Below are 14,364 nucleotides of genomic sequence, written 5' to 3' on the forward strand. Positions count from 1 at the left end.
GAACCGGGGGTGCACTCTTTTCAACATTCGCCATGACGCAAGACAGACCTCAGGATGGCGTTCTGGAAAGCTCCCGTTATAGGCCTTAGATATATCCGGCTCTGATTTTATTCGATATAGGTGTTAAGAACGTCATAATGTAGTTATTTTAAACCGAGTTATATCATTTTATATCAGTATATTGCGATTTTCGGAATTTTCTTTGTGCTGCGTTATAGTGAGTTGGGCACGTCTTCGCCACATGGCTAATGTTTACTGCTAATTCCAAAGTTGAAGGCGACAATCTACAACCGAGCAACAATTCTTCAGGACAAAGGACAACTTGCCCAAGATTCTGATGAAAGCTCATCAAAAAGTAAGAACTATTTATGATGTTAATTCGTTGTTCTGTTGAAAAATGTAAAACTCCTATTCCGCCATTAATTTCGGTGCGGTCTCGCTTTAACGCACGCTGTATGTCGTAGTAACGTTAATTTTAAAAATCTAACACAGCGGTTGTATTAAGAACTAATGTATCTTTCATTTGCTGTCCAACCTGTATTTTTTTGTCAAGTTTATGATTAGTTAATGATTAGATTAGGTGCCTCTCCCAAGATTTCTCCCTACATTTTGTTGGCAGCTTGGCTACTATTCTCATTGTATAACCACGATTTGTGCTGCTAAATATGCACATTTTCGAACAAACTCTATATGTATTATGTAATATGATGTTATAGGACTGTCATCTGAAGAAGTTTGAGAAGGTTAGTGAAAAAATTAATATCTTTTGCTGGTTTATTCGTTATCGCTATTGTTGGCTTGAATCAATGCTGTTGTGTGGTTGGCTATTGTAGTAAGCTAATATAATGCTATATTGTGTTTTCGCTGTAAAACACTTAAAAAATCTGAAATATTGGCTGGATTCACAAGATCTTTGTCTTTCATTTGCTGTACGCTGTGTATTTTTCATAAATGTTTTATAATGAGTATTTAGGTAATTCACATTGGTCTCTGTAGTTATTCTAGTTGCTTTGGTGAGAGTTGTGATGGTGGCTGCAATGTAAAACTATGATTTATACCTCAAATATGCACATTTTTCTAACAAAACATATGCTATACAATAAATATGTTATCAGACTGTCATCTGATGAAGTTGTTTCTTGGTTAGTGACTATTTATATCTTTATTTGGTCGAAATTGTGATAGCTACCTATGCAGGAAAAAAATGGTGGGAAAAAAAAGTTGTGTCTTTTGCTATCGTGGTTAGCTAATAGAAATACATATTGTGTCTTCCCTGTAAAACATTTTAAAAATCAGAAATGATGGCTGGATTCACAAGATGTGTATCTTTCATCTGGTGTCTTGGACTTGTGATTTAATGATATTTAGATGCTAGTATTTACTTGTGACGCTATGCTAGGCTATGCTAGTCAGCTTTTTTACTGATGGGGGTGCTCCCGGATCCGGGATTGTGTGCAAGTAGAAGTTAAAGATGTAATATGGAGACAGCTGTTTCCTCCATCTCCTTAGCTATCATACTCTAATTCCATTGATTTTAAAACTCAGTCCTCGAGAAAGTGGAAAGCAACACTTATGCAGTTCTACTACACAATATATTTCAAATGAAGCCGCATTAGACAGGATTACCTACACATACTGACCAGCTGAAATAAACAGAAGCGTGCAACATGGCAGACCAATCCGAACTCATCTCTCGGCATGTCCAGCCCACTCATTATCTCAACCAATCATGGCTAGCGAGAAGGTTACTGCCTTTTTCTGTAGCTAAACCAAATAGGCTCCTAATTTAACAATTTGGCATACAAGTTTGTTAATAAGGCACATGAAAGTTCACATGTTCCAGGAGGAATTTCTGCCAAAAAACACATTTTGATGATTCCTATTTCGCAACAAAGTCTCCTTCACTCATGCCGCCGAACATACCCTCGTAAAACTGACTATTCTACCGATCCTTGACTTCGGCGCTGTCATTTACAAAATAGCCCCCAACACATCATACTCAGCAAACTGGATGCAGTCTTTCACAGTGCCATTCGTTTTATCACCAAAGCCCCATATACTACCCACCACTCCGACCTGTATGCTCTCGTTGGCTGGCTCTCACTACATATCCATCACCAAACCCACTGGCTCCAGGTCATCTATGTCTTTGCTAGGTAAAGCCCGGCCTTATCTCAGCTCACTGGTCACCAAAGCAACACCCACCCGTAGCATGCGCTCCAGCAGGTATTTTGCACTGGTCATCCCCAAAGCCAACACTTCCTTAGGTCACCTTTCCTTCCAGGTCTCTGCTGGCAATGACTGGAACGAATTGCAAAAATCCATGAACCTGGAGTCTTGTGTCTCCCTCTCTAACTTTAAGCATCAGCTGTCTGAGCAGCTTACTGATCACTGTACCTGTACACAGCCAATCTGTAAATAGCACATCCAACTACCTCATCCCCATATTATTACTTACCCTCTTGCTCTTTTGCACACCAGTATCTCTACTTGCAAGCCCCTATGGTAGACCCAGGGTCAGGGCCAGATCAGAAGGCAGTGATGGTGAGTCCAGGGTAGATGGTGGAACAGCTCGGACCACAGGAGCAGGAATAGGTAGTGTGTCCCCCATAGTCAGGTCGGGAGGTTGAGCTCAGTGGTAGCAGGGCCAGGACTGGAGCTAGGCATCCTGGACACCCCGAATGGGACCAGGGCTATGGCTGGGTCAGTTGAGGCTGTACTGTCTGCAGCTGGTTACAGTGGTGTGGCTGGGGCCCACAATGGGCCCAGGTTAGGGCTGGTTAGGGCTGGACCAGTCATCGGAGTTAGCGGCAGGTGGGTTCGGTGCTGCTGAAGAGTCAGAGGACGGCAGGGCCTCTGCCGCTGCCAGTGTGACCTGTATAGTCAAGAGGGTGGGCAAGTGTCCGGCCCCCTAGTAACCTCCCTAGCAACCTATCAGGGCGAGTTTGAGAGGCAGGTTTATGGTACCCCCTAGACTCTTAGGTTCCAGTCGTGGGGGAACAGGAGTGGAGTGTGCAGCTCAGGGTTGTGAGGTGCTGATAACAGTCACCGGCATTGAATTTGTAATAAGTGATTTTGGGGAAACTGAGGAGAGGGGGTGTGTGTCTCTTTGTTAACGTCAGCTGGTGCACAATATCTAATATTAAGGAATTATCAAGGCTCTGCTCGCCTAAGTTAGAATATCCCAGGGTAATGTGTAGACCATACTATTTACCAATACATTTTTTATCTATATTTTTCATAGATGTCAATTTACCACCACAAACCGAAGACCACACTCAATGAGCTGGATAGGGCAATGAGCAAAGAAGAAAATGCTCACCCAGAGGCGGAGCTCCTAGTGGCCAGAGACTTTAATGCGGGAAAACTGAAATTCGTTTTACCTCACATCTGTCAGCATGTCACCTGTGCAGCTAGACGCTAAAACACTCTAGATCACCTTTACTCCACACACAGAGACGCATACATAGCTCTCCCTGGCACACCATTTAAATATGACCATAACTGTATCAATCAAATGTATTTATAAAGCCCTTTTTACATCAGCCGATGTCACAAAGGGCTGTACAGAAACCCAGCCTAAAACACCAAACAGCAAGCAATGCAGATGTAGAAGCACGGTGGCTAGGAAAAACTTCCTAGAAAGGCCAGAACCTAGGAAGAAACCTAGAGAGGAACCAGGTTCTGAGGGGTGGCCAATCCTCTTCTGGCTGTGCCGGGTGGAGATTATAACAGAACATGGCCAAGATATTCAAACGTTCATAGATCACAAGCAGGGTCAGATAATAATAATCACAGTGGTTGTAGAGGGTGCAACATGACAGCACCTCAGGAGTAAATGTCAGTTGGCTTTTCATAGCTGATCATTCAGAGTTAGAGACAGCAGGTGCGGAAGAGAGAGAGTCCAAAACAGCATGTCCGGGACAAGGTAGCACATCCAGTGAACAGGTCAGGGTTCCATAGCCGCAGGCAGAACAGTTGAAACTGGAGCAGCAGCATGACCAGGTGGAATGGGGACAGCAAAGAGTCATCAGGCCAGGTAGTCCTGAGGTATGGTCCTAGGGATCATGTCCTCCGAGAGAGAGAGAGAGAGAGAGAGAGAGAGAGAGAGAGAGAGAGAGAGAGAGAGAGAGAGAGAGAGAGAGAGAGAGAGAGAGAGAGAGAGAGAGAGAGAGAGAGAGAGAGAGAGAGAGAGCATACTTAAATTCACACAGGACACTGGATGAGACAGGACAAATACTCCAGATATAGCAGACTGAACCTAGCCCCCCGAAACTATTGCAGCATAAATACTGGAGGCTGAGACAGGAGCGGTATCCTCCTGATTCCTCCTTACAAGCAAAAACTCAAACAGGAAGTACCAGCTACACCCTCAAGGCGGAAGTGGTCCAATGAAGCGGATGCTAAGCTAAACGACTGTTTCGCTAGCACCGACTGGACCAAGATAGAATCCTACTACACCGGTTCTGATGCTCGTCGAATGTGGCAGGACTTGCAAACTATCACAGATTACAAAGGGAAACCCAGCTGTTAGCTGTCCAGTGACGCAAGCCGACCAGACAATCTAAATACCTTCTATGCTCGAGTGTGATGTTAGGCCACTAGAACAATGGACCTACTCAATAACACTATCATGAGAGGGCATTCTATCCATCTTTTCATTTGAGTGTAAAGAATGAATGAGAGATCACTAAAAAAAGACTACGTTGCTGTGTTTGTTATATGTTTTTCATCAATGTTTTTAGTGAGATGAAGATACTGTGTGGTGAGAGAAGCCCGAGTGGTTGACAGTGTCGTAGCATGCACATTCCAAAATGGCCACACATTTGAGTCACTTAGACAACAGTAGCTGCAGTGATAAATAATAAGTGAAACCGTCCTTCAAAAATGTGTGCTCAATTTGGACAAATCTAAATGATGAGATTCTACCTGTAGGACAATTCTGAAACTCTGAACTGTACAAGATAGACGTAAAGACCACAGTCATGCCTGAGTGAGGCGTAAACAAATACTATGCAGTCCAATTCGACCAATCACCTGTAACTTCATTGTTGAAGTGTTGTCTACATGGGTGGACTTTTTCCACTCAAGACCCAAGTTGTGAAGAGCTGACAACTTTAAAGATGATCGCACTGTGTCTGATATTTCCACTTCTCATAGAGATGGGTAAGTCAATATTTTATATTTCTCTGCTTATGTGATGTCCAAACTTGATTTGGAGACACAAGATATCCAATTATTGTTCTACAGACATTTTGACAATCCAAAGTTGTAATTGAGGTATGTAACAGCTAACATATTTTCTTGTTCTCTAGTTCATGGAGTAGCTCGGACTGAGTCCTCATCCATCAGTCAGAAGAATGGTCTCATGTCAGCCAACGTTGGAGACACAGTGGTTTTGGTCTGCTTCAACAAAGGCGACATGGGAATAATGTTCTCCTGGTACAAGCAAACTTTTGGAAATACTCCTCAGCTCATCTCGACCATCTATAAGTTGGACAAGAATGCAACATTTTACCATGAGTTTAAGGATAACCCTCGCTTCTCAGTGGAAGGTGGCCAAGGGAAAAATAATCTAATGATAGCAGATGTGGAACTCTCTGATTCAGGCACATACTATTGTGGAAGTGCTTTTGGAAACAATGTGGAGTTTGGACAAGGAGTCATTCTCATTATAAAAGGTAAAGAGAAAGTTATTACTATTATGAATTTTATTGTAAATCTGAATTTACTGGTATACAGTGTAAATATGATGCATTCACTGAATAAGATGCGATCTTCATTGAATCAATTTTGATTTATAACACTTGCCATAGGGATACGCTAGCGAGATGAAATGTGTTTATTGGCCTTCTTGTCAGGTTCCGGGTCCAGAAATATGCCTGTTATACATCAGTCTGTGTCTGAGTCAGTCCAGCCAGGAGATTCTGTGACTCTGAACTGTACAATACACACGGAGACCTGTGCAGGAGGACACAGTGTCTATTGGTTCAGACATGTCTCAGGAGAATCCCATCCAGGAATCATTTACACCCATGGAGACAGTAGTGATCAGTGTGAGAAGAGCCCTGAGGCTGGGTCTCCTACACAGAGCTGTGTCTACAACCTCCCCAAGAGGAACCTTAGCCTCTCTGATGCTGGGACTTACTACTGTGCTGTGGCCTCATGTGGGGAGATACTGTTTGGGAACGGGACCAAGCTGGATGTTGTCCGTAAGTGATACTTCTGATATGTTCTGATATTCTTTCATGGTGCTGTGAATAAACTCAATGTCTGGTGGAGCTAAATGTCCTGAATCTCCTCTATCACTGTCTGTATTTCTACAGATGGTTGTAAGGAGGACCAGATTCTCTTGGTGTACTGTCTGGGTGTAGCGTTGGGTCTGTGTGTCATCCTCGTCATTGTCCTTGGTTGCGTTATGTATATGATCAGCAGGGGAGAATGTGAACAGTGCAGAGGTAAATCTTATCAAAGTGCACAATATGCTGACACTTTTTGATCATAAAACTTGACAAATAAATTGTTTGATTATAATTATGATGTTAATGATGATGATGTTGATGATAATGTTATTGATGATGATGATGATGATGATGTTGTTGTTGTTGTTGTTGTTGTTGTTGTTGTTGTTGTTGATGATGATGTTATAGTTATTGTTGTTGATGATGATGATGATGATGATAATGTTTGATTAAAAGGAACGCCCCCTCAGCCAAGTACTCCGCCAGTCCCCAGTCATAACCAGGTACACACACCTAGCATTTGTTGAGCTGTTGCTGAATCAATGTTTTTATTTTTTTATTTAATCAAAATATGAAAATGTACACTTTAGTTTTTTGCTTCGCCATTAATGTTTTAGTCTAATACCAAATATTTTGATTTTATTTTTGTTATTCCTCTCAGGATCAAGATGTTGACACACTCCATTACGCCGCTCTGAACGTCGTCCACAAGAAAGTGAAGGCCGGGAGACAGAGGAGCACCATGGAGAGAGACACTGTTTACTCTGGTGTGAGACGTCAAAACATGGACTGAAATATAGACTTTAATAACTTGCATTGATGTTATGTGTTTCCCACTTCATAAAACTTAATATATCAGTGAAGTTGTCATTGTAATTGTCTTACAAGAAAACATGGACTGAAACGTCAGCTTTGTCTCTTTATTAACTTGAACTGCTTGTATGTGTTTCTCACTGTATACAGCTTTATATATTAGTGAAGTGTGTTACAATGCCTTGTATTCTGTCAAATTCCTTTTTACATTGGTAATGTTGTGCAGATTAAATAAAGTACTAAACTGCTGTCATACAGAGGTATTGTGTGATTTTCTCTCAGATTTTTCCCTTCATCTTAAATTTCTACAGCAGTTTCACTGGTAGGTTTGCAGGGAAGAACAATAACCCCACAACTGATTTTGGGCAACAACATCAGAGTAGATTGAGGTTTATGCTCAATGTAACATTAGCTCATCCTGATGACAATATGTGCATATATGCATGCATAGAGTCCATTCTATTGACTAACTCTTTCAGTCATCTCTAATTTTTTAGCTGTATCCTGTAGCACATCTCTCTGTGGTGTTCTGAATACTCTAAATAGATTTCCCACTCATGTAAACTCATCTCTAACCCCCAGCAATGACAGTCAGTCCTCATCACACGCTCTCTACACACACCTCAGTGCATTGTAACCACAACACACCCGTGTCACTGAGGGCCTATTTCAGACTTAGGCAATACAAGCCTTTCCTACGCATGCCTTTCCTACGCACTTCTCAGTAGTTGCTATTCAGACTTACCTCATGCAGGTGTGTAACGGGCTTTGCAGGCGTGGATCCCTTGCGTGTGCTGAATAAATTCAATTCAACCGCTGAAAACCCTCCCGCTTACTGGCCAGCTGAATTTCTTATGGAGTTTTCATTCAATCAGGTATTAAGTACATTTGTTTACAGCTATCCCTAAATTTGGTGTACCTTTATTTGAATTTCTCGCCAGTCTCACTAGAATATATAGAGGGAACTGTTCATAATATTAGGGATCAAAGAAAGCAATGTAAGTACACACATATTCATCTCCTTTTCAGCACCAATTGGTAGATAAAAAAAAAAATGATATTGTATATTATTTAGGGTGAGGAAAGAATTTATAAATAAAATAAAACCAGTTTGGAGAGCCTTTACACACAAAATATATTGGTGAATCAAAATACAGTAGTTTGGTTCATCCTGACAGTTGCCATATACAATTGTTCAATCCATGAAATATTGGAAGGTGAGAGAAGTGTACAATAGGGGTTGACCAGTAGTCCTATAAATCTACCCTAATAATCCTCACTTATCATGGAACTGTGATGACAGCGGTCCAGTCGTCGCCAGGCTCCAGGTCTAAACTGCTACACGTAGTCTGTGTTCCATAATGATTCAAATAGGTTAAATGTTCCAGACTATTTCCAAACTTGTCATACATTAGCCTAATATGATCCACTATTGCTAGCGATCCTCAGGAACAACCACACGAACGTGACAGAGGAAAGAAAGGTAAACTAACGATGTAATGGAATGATGAAAAAAGTAAGGAAACTGACATTAAAGTGACAGTTATAAATGTATGTTGGTGTAACACGATACAAATGTAAAAAAATTCAGTGAACAATTTGGGCATCTAATAAACACTCTAGAAATCATAAATCAACTCGGTAAGTTTGGCGCTATACTGTCATTTGCACATGACTACAGAAGCCTTTAACTTGACATTTCATATTTGCAAGTTAAAAGGCCAGAATTTCACTCTGGAAAAGGTGATATGTTGATATGCTTCAGTTTGCTGCTATGTGACTGGTTTCATATTTGTCTCAAGCGATCATAATTTAGAATAGATATAAAACAATTGTAATGTATATTTACAATGCCTTTATCCCAAAATATTACTAATATATCTTGCTCTTAACAATAGCCCTTATCAATTTGTAAATTACAGTGTATGGAAAATTGTATTTCTAAAGTAGGTGTTGTTCCACTTAGAAATGATAGGTTGCTGGACCTTATTAAACTTTTCATTGTGCATAAAGTTGGTGAAATTATGAGGTCAGAATATGGCGTGTCTGTAGACACACCTTCCTTTCTTTGATCTCCACCCAAAACGAATAGCGGATTAATAGCATGCTATTGTCACGCCCTGACCTTAGTTATCTCTGTTTTCTATATTAATTTGGTTAGGTCAGGGTGTGACAAGGGTGGGTATGCTAGTTTTGCATTGTCTAGGGGTTTTGTAAGTCTAGGGGTTTTGGTAGTCTAGGTATATGTATGTCTATGGTGGCCTGAATTGGTTCCCAATCAGAGGCAACTGTTTATTTTTTTTATAAATTTTACCCCCTTTTCTCCCCAATTTTCGTGGTATCCAATCGCTAGTAATTACTATCTTGTCTCATCGCTACAACTCCCGTACGGGCTCGGGAGAGACGAAGGTCGAAAGCCATGCGTCCTCCGAAGCACAACCCAACCAAGCCGCACTGCTTCTTAACACAGCGCGCCTCCAACCCGAAAGCCAGCCGCACCAATGTGTCGGAGGAAACACCGTGCACCTAGCCCCCTCGGTTAGCGCACACTGCGCCCGGCCCGCCACAGGAGTCGCTGGAGCCCGATGAGACAAGGATATCCCTACCGGCCAAACCCTCCCTAACCCGGACGACGCTAGGCCAATTGTGCGTTGCCCCACGGACCTCCCGGTCGCGGCCGGCTGCGACAGAGCCTGGGCGCAAACCCAGAGACTCTGGTGGCGCAGCTAGCGCTGCGATGCAGTGCCCTAGACCACTGCGCCACCCGGGAGGCCCCAGAGGCAACTGTTTATTGTTGTCTCTGATTGGGGATCATATTTAGGTTGCCATTTTCCCTTTTGGTTTTGTGGGTTCTTGATCTATGTTTAGTTGCCTGTCTGCACTATCCATATTAGCTTCACGGTTCGTTTTGTTATTTTGTTTGTTTTGTTCAGTGTTCATTCTTTTAATAAAGAAGCTTCCAACGCTGCGCCTTGGTCTCCTCCTTACGACGGCCGTGACAGCTATTCTCAAGCTTAAGTTCAAAGTAAGAAGACGCTTAGAGAGAAAGGTGCATAAAAAAGGAAATTATGTTCCATTTAAGTTGGGTCGGAATCGGCCCCTAAGACCACGACTCTCTTTTACTGAGAAAAGACTGAAAAAAAATAAACTTCTTATCTGAGTACATTTTCAACATATTTTATATTGTTGAGAGACTGGTTTCAAATATGACAATGTGCACATTGTGACTGAGCAGTTTTATCAAAACTGCATGTAAACTTGTGGTTAATTAAATGCGTTGAGCGTTGGGCCAGTTACCAAGCCAACTATTTGAAAACATCTGTTGATGTGCCCTTAAAGCCCTAATTGCTCCTGTATGTCGCTCTGAATAAGAGCGTCTGCTAAACTACTCAAATGTAAAATGTTAACTATTGACAGAATGTGAATATATAAGTCCACCTTGCAGGACTGCAATTCATTTATCTTTCAATAGGGAGCAGCAGTGCATATACAAGTCCCTGTGACTGCTTCACCAGTAGAGTCGCAGCAACTTTAAGAAGTTGTCAAAAGGTTCAAATTGTTCACTAATTTGATGAAGAATCTTTGAAAACTTGCTTTCCTGTGATGGTTCATGTGCGTAGTCGAAATAGCTGTCAAACAAATGCAAATGCCCAACAAAGATGTATGTTAGACTCTAAAACATGGGTTATATAGTTATTACATTCTTATTACACATCTATATCATGTTATAAACCCATTAAAGAGTCATAAAGTCACATGCATCGAACAGCATAGGGTGTCATCATCACTAGATTATTACTACTAACATCAGCTAATTCATTAAAAGTTTAGTAACAAGGAGTCACAAATACTCAAAAACAATTTGGTAGCATCTGATCTGTATATGACAAAGATAATGACTTGTGTTGACGTGTAGTTTTGTATTGAGTTCCAGGGAGTAGTTGAATAAGTATGGGAGACAACCTATTTATTCAAGTCATCTCTCCTCTGTAATGTGTTGTCCTCTTTTAGTTGTGTTGATAGCGTGTCACTTACAAACACCCCCACACAGTGAACAAGTTCACAAGCACTCTGCGGTCTTCTGTTAGCAAAAAACGAGGTCGTATCTACGCTTTGGTCAGGTGGGCCTGCTGGCTTTGTGCACACAGGACCCTCCTACCTGCTCTCTGTGTCTCTGTGTCTTTATGTGGTTTTAAGCAGGATGTCTATGTGGTGTCACTGTTGTTCTCATAATCTCACAAGCTTTACATCTCAAGCTTTACATCTCACAATTTTTACACAAGAACAATTTGTTCTTTATAAAGTTAGACTGATGTATATATACAGTATTAGTTATCTTATATCAGTTACAAACAACAAAGAATTACTGATTAACCCTATTTGAACTCTCTGAGTTAACTGTCTAATGTGTGACACCATCTATTCTAGATCTATGGACAAGGGGGGAGGGGCCGGTTTATGATGATGTCGTCTGAGAACTTTCAGTATATTCACAATCAGACAATCCTTATAAGACTACTGCAGGATGTTCTGTCAGAAGGAGACCAATAGAGGAGGATCCTCATTCTGATAGATTGCTAACTATGAGAATCAAATCAAATTTTAAAACACTAAACAGAGAGTGAAACAGACTAGATGAAGTGTGTCATGTATTGGTTGGCTGGTTGACTGGTGTCCAATCAGACATGCACTCTCGGGTGTTACACATCAGTCAGTGCATGTTTCTGTGAAGGATATAGAGGGAATGAGACTGACATACAATAGACTTGTTTCATTCTGTTGGTGTTTTCCAAAATGCACTCTGCTCTTCCCCCCTTCACCTTTATACTGTAAATGACAAGACATGTTCTAGACACAACAGACCTTCTATGGGTCATCTGGAGTATTGTAACTGTTGAATTACCAGCTGGACAAAATAATATTATTATTTTCTTTCAAAAACTTTAGTTACATTTGTGTCAATGAAGACGTATTACAAAGACAAAGTACTACAGAGACAAAGTATTACAGAGACATAATACACTTATTGATACATAATACACTTACACAGTTGAGTGGCACTACTGAGGTTAATTAGAGTATATGGGCTAACACATTAAAAAAGGGCAAAAAATGTAGCCATTCCATATTTAAAAGGACATTGACAACCAACAAAGGTCTGAAATTAATAGACCATGCTATAATTCCATAATTATTGCATAATTATATGATCTAGTAATACTATGTCATGTTGGAGGCCTAAGATGAAAACCAAGAGAGAAAATTGGAGGTTGTATATGCTGTGGGGGAGAAACTTAACTTAACCTCTGGGCTGGGCTGGGTTGGGATAGGCTCAGTAATAGAGACACTAGAGAGGGGAATAGGATCCTTCACTGTTGGTGCAAACATCAAAAGAGAACAGGTCTTAATACGTTTTATTTCACAAATCAATAAGCAGTGTATCAAGCCACGATTTAATCAGCTTTATCTAATAACTCTGACTTGATTGTCTTCTTTAAAAGTCTGTCCGGGCTGCTCAAACTATGGTAAACACAATTGCTAAACAGTAGCTTTTATTCCTGTTCAGACAGCCAATAAAGTCTCTCAGTTCAGTGTTCCCTCCTACTGTATGACGGCTACATGAAAAGTGTCATCATAAAAGAGGTTTCCTGTTGTCAGACCTTCACACTGTACAATGCAGAAAGGTTTGACATTACAATGAAGATCAGACATTGGTCAATGTTTTTGTTAAACACCAACTTCAGTAAGTACAAATTTTAAATGTGGATGCTTTTTCAAATAATTTCATGCCATAGTCTTTTGATTCCATTTAAATGATTAGTAGTATGCATATGAAAAGTATAATGAGATGTACTGTCTCCATAATGGGTAGAAATTATGTTTGATCAGATCTTTTACAGTTTGAGCATTGTCTATGGACATTATCCAACCAGACCCTGGGATTTGATCTGAGATGGGAGGTAGTGTGTTTCTCCCTTACTTTTGTTCATCTGATATGGTGACCTACACTACATGGCCAAAAGTATCTGGTCACGTGCTCGTTGAATATCTCATTCCTAAATCATGGGCATTAATATGGAGTTGGTCCCGCTTTTCCTGCTATAACAGCCTCCAATCTTCTAGGAAGGCTTTCCACTAGATGTTGGAACATTGCTGTGGGGACATGCTTACAATCAGCCACAAGAAAATTATTGAGGTCGGGCACTGATGTTGGATGATTAGGCCTGGCTCGCAGTCCGAGTTCCAATACAACCCAAAGGTGTTCGATGGGGTTGAGGTCAGGGCTCTGTGCAAGTCAGTCAAGTTCTTCCACAACGATCTCGACAAACCATTTCTTTATGGACCTCGCTTTGTGCACAGGGGCGTTGTTATGCTGAAACAGGAAAGGGCCTTCCCCAAACTCTTTCCACAAAGTTGGAAGCCCAGAATCACATTTGTCTGTCGGACTGCCAGATGGTGAAACGAGATTCAACACTCCAGAGAACACATTTCCACTGCTCCAGAGTCCAACGGCACGGAGCTTTACACCACTCCAGATAACGCTTGGCATTGAGCATGGTGATCTTAGGCTTGTGAAGCTCCAGACGAACAGTTCTTGTGTTGACGTTGCTTCCAGAGGTTCTTGCAACCAAGGACATCCTATTTTTACGTGCTACGCATTTCAGCACTCGGCGGTCCTGTTCTGTGAGCTTGTGTGGCCTACCACTTTGCGGCTGAGCCACTGTTGGTGCTAGACTTTTCCACTTCACAATAGCAGCACTTACAGTTGACCAGGGCAGCTCTAGCAGGGCAGACATTTGACTTTAAAAATAAAATGACATACAGAGTATGTTTCAAGTGTTTTCAATGTTTTATAATTCATATTTTAGCGGGGACCCCTTCTCAGCAGAGCCATTATTGGAATCCTCATGCCAACACGTCAGACCAACAGGTCAACAGGATTGCTGTATCAAGAATGAGACTGTTTAAGAGCATTAAAGCAAAATATTACACCATTACATTTGACCCAGAGTCTTAATTGAGTGAGTCTGTGTTTCATCACCATACTGTAGCTACAGGATGGGAATGATGCCCTGAACTATGCTGCCCTGAAGTTCAAGAATAGTACCAGGCCAGGAGACAGAGGAGAGAACAGAGAGAGGAAGAAACCATCTACTCAAGTGTGAGTCATCAAGACAGGGTGTAACAGAGTAGGGTCATCCAATCAGCATCATTCTAAGTTAAGCCCCACCCCTCCTCTGAACTCCACTTTGATCTTGACTGTGTCCTTGTGATCTGGCTATTTTGTACACTTCTGATTTACTGTAGG

The 14,364-nt window shown here is 41.3% G+C and overlaps 1 protein-coding gene across 1 annotated transcript; it reads left to right on the forward strand.

The window, feature by feature from the left end:
* The first annotated feature begins 5,123 nt into the window (after nucleotides 1-5,123).
* Nucleotides 5,124-7,035, forward strand: LOC120030582. The gene is made up of 6 exons (XM_038976005.1): nucleotides 5,124-5,166; nucleotides 5,316-5,681; nucleotides 5,862-6,212; nucleotides 6,327-6,458; nucleotides 6,699-6,745; nucleotides 6,904-7,035. Exons 1-6 carry the CDS (start codon nucleotides 5,124-5,126, stop codon nucleotides 7,033-7,035), a joined length of 1,071 nt encoding a protein of 356 aa, XP_038831933.1.
* The last annotated feature ends 7,329 nt before the right edge of the window (nucleotides 7,036-14,364 follow it).

This window comes from Salvelinus namaycush, chromosome 36, assembly GCF_016432855.1.
Source record: "Salvelinus namaycush isolate Seneca chromosome 36, SaNama_1.0, whole genome shotgun sequence".
Taxonomy (NCBI): Eukaryota; Metazoa; Chordata; class Actinopteri; order Salmoniformes; family Salmonidae; genus Salvelinus; species Salvelinus namaycush.